The sequence below is a fragment of the Sinocyclocheilus rhinocerous genome, unplaced genomic scaffold (genome assembly GCF_001515625.1).
Source record: "Sinocyclocheilus rhinocerous isolate Xijiao unplaced genomic scaffold, SAMN03320098_v1.1 scaffold1952, whole genome shotgun sequence".
Classification (NCBI taxonomy): domain Eukaryota; kingdom Metazoa; phylum Chordata; class Actinopteri; order Cypriniformes; family Cyprinidae; genus Sinocyclocheilus; species Sinocyclocheilus rhinocerous.
The window spans coordinates 73,208-76,594 of record NW_015650723.1 but is presented as its reverse complement, the minus strand read 5'-3'; the positions used below and the strand labels follow the sequence as shown (position 1 = coordinate 76,594).

Here is a 3,387-nt window from a genome sequence, read left to right as displayed (position 1 = left end):
GTCTTGCTGAAATGTCCACCCTTGTTTCATCTTCATCATCCTGGTACTGTAGGTGTTGGGACTGAACCAGCTAATATTAATTTCCACTGACAAGGGGCAGGATTGCTTTCTAATTACTGATGGATTTCTGCTGGTGTCTTGGCTTTCCATGCCTTTTTGCACCTCCCTTTGTTCAATACTTTTTCCCTGGGTCATTCCATTTTATTACACAGAACTTAATTTCTAAATTATTTTGTTTTGTTTTCTTTGTATGTATGGATTACTTGGGTTGTTACCGACATCTGGTGAAAATTTCAAGTCAACAGCACCTTTAGAAATATATTTACTGAGAAAAATGGTGACGTGTTCAATACTTATTTTACCCACTGTATGTCAAATATTTATCACATTATTAAACAACCAAAATGAAAATACCAAATACAATCACTTTTTCTTTTTGTGTGACAGATGCAGCTTTAGCACAGAATACAGGGAGACACTGACTTGTTGTCAGCACCGTTTGTAAAAATATGCAAGAAAACAAACCGCAATAATTGTCACATTGACTAAAACAAATAGTTTTGGAATAACACAATGCGAAATACACATCCATGGCCAGTAACTAGTATTTATATCCAGTGACGTAAAGATCGATGGCTGTCACCACTCCAAACACCATTTGCTTTTGAGTGGAAGATCCATCTGTCAGATCTGGAAAAAACAGAGCAGAAATTCAGGCAAACATCTCATCATCCTCTCAGCGCTAAGAGTGTATGGGATCAGGAGGAAAAGGCCTCAAAGATACAAAGATTAAAAACTGCTTCAGGCTGCACTCACATGTCACATATATGTCAAAGCAAAAAGACAAAAGCATTTTTTCATGGACTGAATATTACTTCAACTCCTTGAAAGGGGTCACATCAGGAGGAATCAATAATTAAGCAGTATAGTGGAAACATATCTTCACAAGTCAAAACATATTTGTGTGCAGCATATATCAAAACTAAGCTTCAGAAGAAAAAAACCCCACAACAACAACATTTCTGAAAACTTGGCTCGCCAGTCATTTGTAATATGGAAAAAGCATAATGAATATTACGGATATTATAAAAAAAATTTTAAAAGGCAAATTGTGAGAAAAAAAAATCAAGGGAAAAGCAGTTAAAACTGTATTAGGTACCTGTTTAGGGCTGGGCGATATGAGAACACATAAATGATCCTCCGAATGTAGATCTAGCTTGTTTTCATTTTGTATATAAAATATAATCAGTGGCACAGTCTCTCGGATACACGCCACAGCGTTTTAATATAATTAAAAGACACAATGAAACAAAATCTGTCATTCTCAATGGAAGATGCCATTTTGATAAAAGTTTACAATGTTTTTATTTTTTAAAAATGAAACAGATATGGATTAATCATTCACATTAAGTTTTACAACATAAATTTTCATTTCATGCAGACTTGAAGAGATGAGAGTAAGCAGTTCTTAGTGAGAGTAAGCTGTTCTCAAAATGTATGAAAGAAAATATGATCAGTTGCCTTATTTGAATATAATCTGTAGGTGAAAATTCTGATTTTGATTCATTTTTCAAAATTAGTCACGTCATTCAAGTGATTAAGAAATTGAGAAATACAGGGTATTGCTTTAATTTTAATTAGTAACGCCTCACTATAGACTTGTGTTCATTGGAGTACAGGGACAGCTAAAGCTAACCAATGTTACAATGAGATTGGAAAACTACAACTGAAAACTGAGGGCTATAAATACGTACACTGGGGGAAAACAAGGTGACAAACAAGACACAGAACCAAACGAAGCAGAAATACATATCAACATACACGTTCTTGAAAACAGAACGTAAATGTAACAGCTGCATGAGTATCTAAACTTTTATTTCTTTGGATTCATCCAGATGGGTTATTGTTATTGTATGTTTATGCAAATATTATTATCATCATTAAATCATTGTCACCTTCACAACCACTACACTTTTCACATTAACTACGAATTTATAACCTGAATTATAGATGCCAATGCTGCGCCATGCTAAACCATTCTAAGTGGACCTCAAAGGTAAATAAAGCATATATGATATTTTTTTTATGATTTTTTTTACTTTAGTTCCCTTTCAAGGGAACTTGGAACTGCGTCCTCTAGGGGTCGCTATGGGGAACGCCTCGTCGTGACCCGTGTCTGAAGCATACATTCAAAAAACACCAACATGTTGGCCGGCGACAGCCCATGACGTCACTACCGGTGCGACTATAGTATAAATAGGCGCCGGGAGAACACGTCATTCTCTTCTTTGTCTTCATTGACTGTTTTGTTTGAAGCATGCATTCCGTCGTAAGAGCGATCTTTCTTCCTTCATTATGGCGAGCACTAGCAAGACGTTTAGAAGATGTGTACATCCGTATCGTCGTTATTTGACACCTGATGACACACATGATCTTTGCGTCTTTTGTTTGGGCGAAGAGCACGCACGTGATGTCCTCGAGGGGGCAATCTGCGTTAACTGTGAGCGTTTTTTTATGAAAAAGCTCTGCTCTCATTTGTCTCTCTTTTCGAGGAGAGAGGGGCAGCCGTCTGCTCCCCACGGTTCAGGACCTGCCGCTGCTGAGGCACGGAGGAGATTGAGCTCGTGGGGATCGCAGGCGGATCTGGCCGATGAGTTTAAAGAGGGGCTTTCCCTCTCGCGCTCCTCGGCTGTGGACGAGAGTGAGCCGCTGGAGGATGATGTTATTTGTGACGTCGCGAGATCGTCTCGATAAGCGTTATCTTTCTGACCATAGCCCTCCAGCTCAGGTGAGCCTTCCTTTTCTTCCTGATCTCCATACAGAGATTGAGAAGGAATGGAATAGGCCGTTTTCCTCACGCATCCATCGGTTCCAGCATACGAGTTATGCCAACATCGAGGGGATGCGCGAAAGCGGCTATGAGAAGATGCCCCCTGTAGAAGAGACGCTGGCTATCTATCTTTCTATGAGTGAGACATCCTCTCTTAAGACTCCCTCCTTGCCATCTAAGCCCCTTCAGGATACATCTCGCTTAAATGGCAGGGCATAAGCAGCAGCAGGTCAGGCTGTTGCTTCGTTGCACACGATGGCGGTGGTTCAGGCGTATCAGGCTGATCTACTGAAAGACCTGGATAAAGGCGAGGGCCTTTCTCCCGATGAGGTAGCTGAGTTGCGCCGCACCACAGATCTCGCTCTCCGTGCTACTAAGCAGGCCGCCTCGGCTATGGGCAGGTCCATGGCGGCTATGGTGGTAACGGAGAGACATCTGTGGGTGAACCTGGCAGATATCGGGAAGAAAGAGAGGGGCTTTCTTCTCAATGCTCCGGTTTCGCCTTCCGAACTTTTCGGTACCTCCGTCGAGACGGTGGTTGAGAAGTTCAGGGAGGC

The 3,387-nt window shown here is 41.0% G+C and overlaps 1 protein-coding gene across 1 annotated transcript in view; it reads right to left on the bottom strand.

Annotated features, from left to right (window-relative positions):
* Positions 1 to 601: 601 nt before the first annotated feature.
* LOC107712539 (cystathionine beta-synthase-like) overlaps positions 602 to 3,387 on the bottom strand; it is an 18,902-nt gene continuing 16,116 nt past the window's right edge. Inside the window, exon 15 of the mRNA XM_016517848.1 lies at positions 602 to 690. Within this exon, the coding sequence (XP_016373334.1) occupies positions 602 to 690 (89 nt within the window). The remainder of the gene's footprint in view (positions 691 to 3,387) is intronic.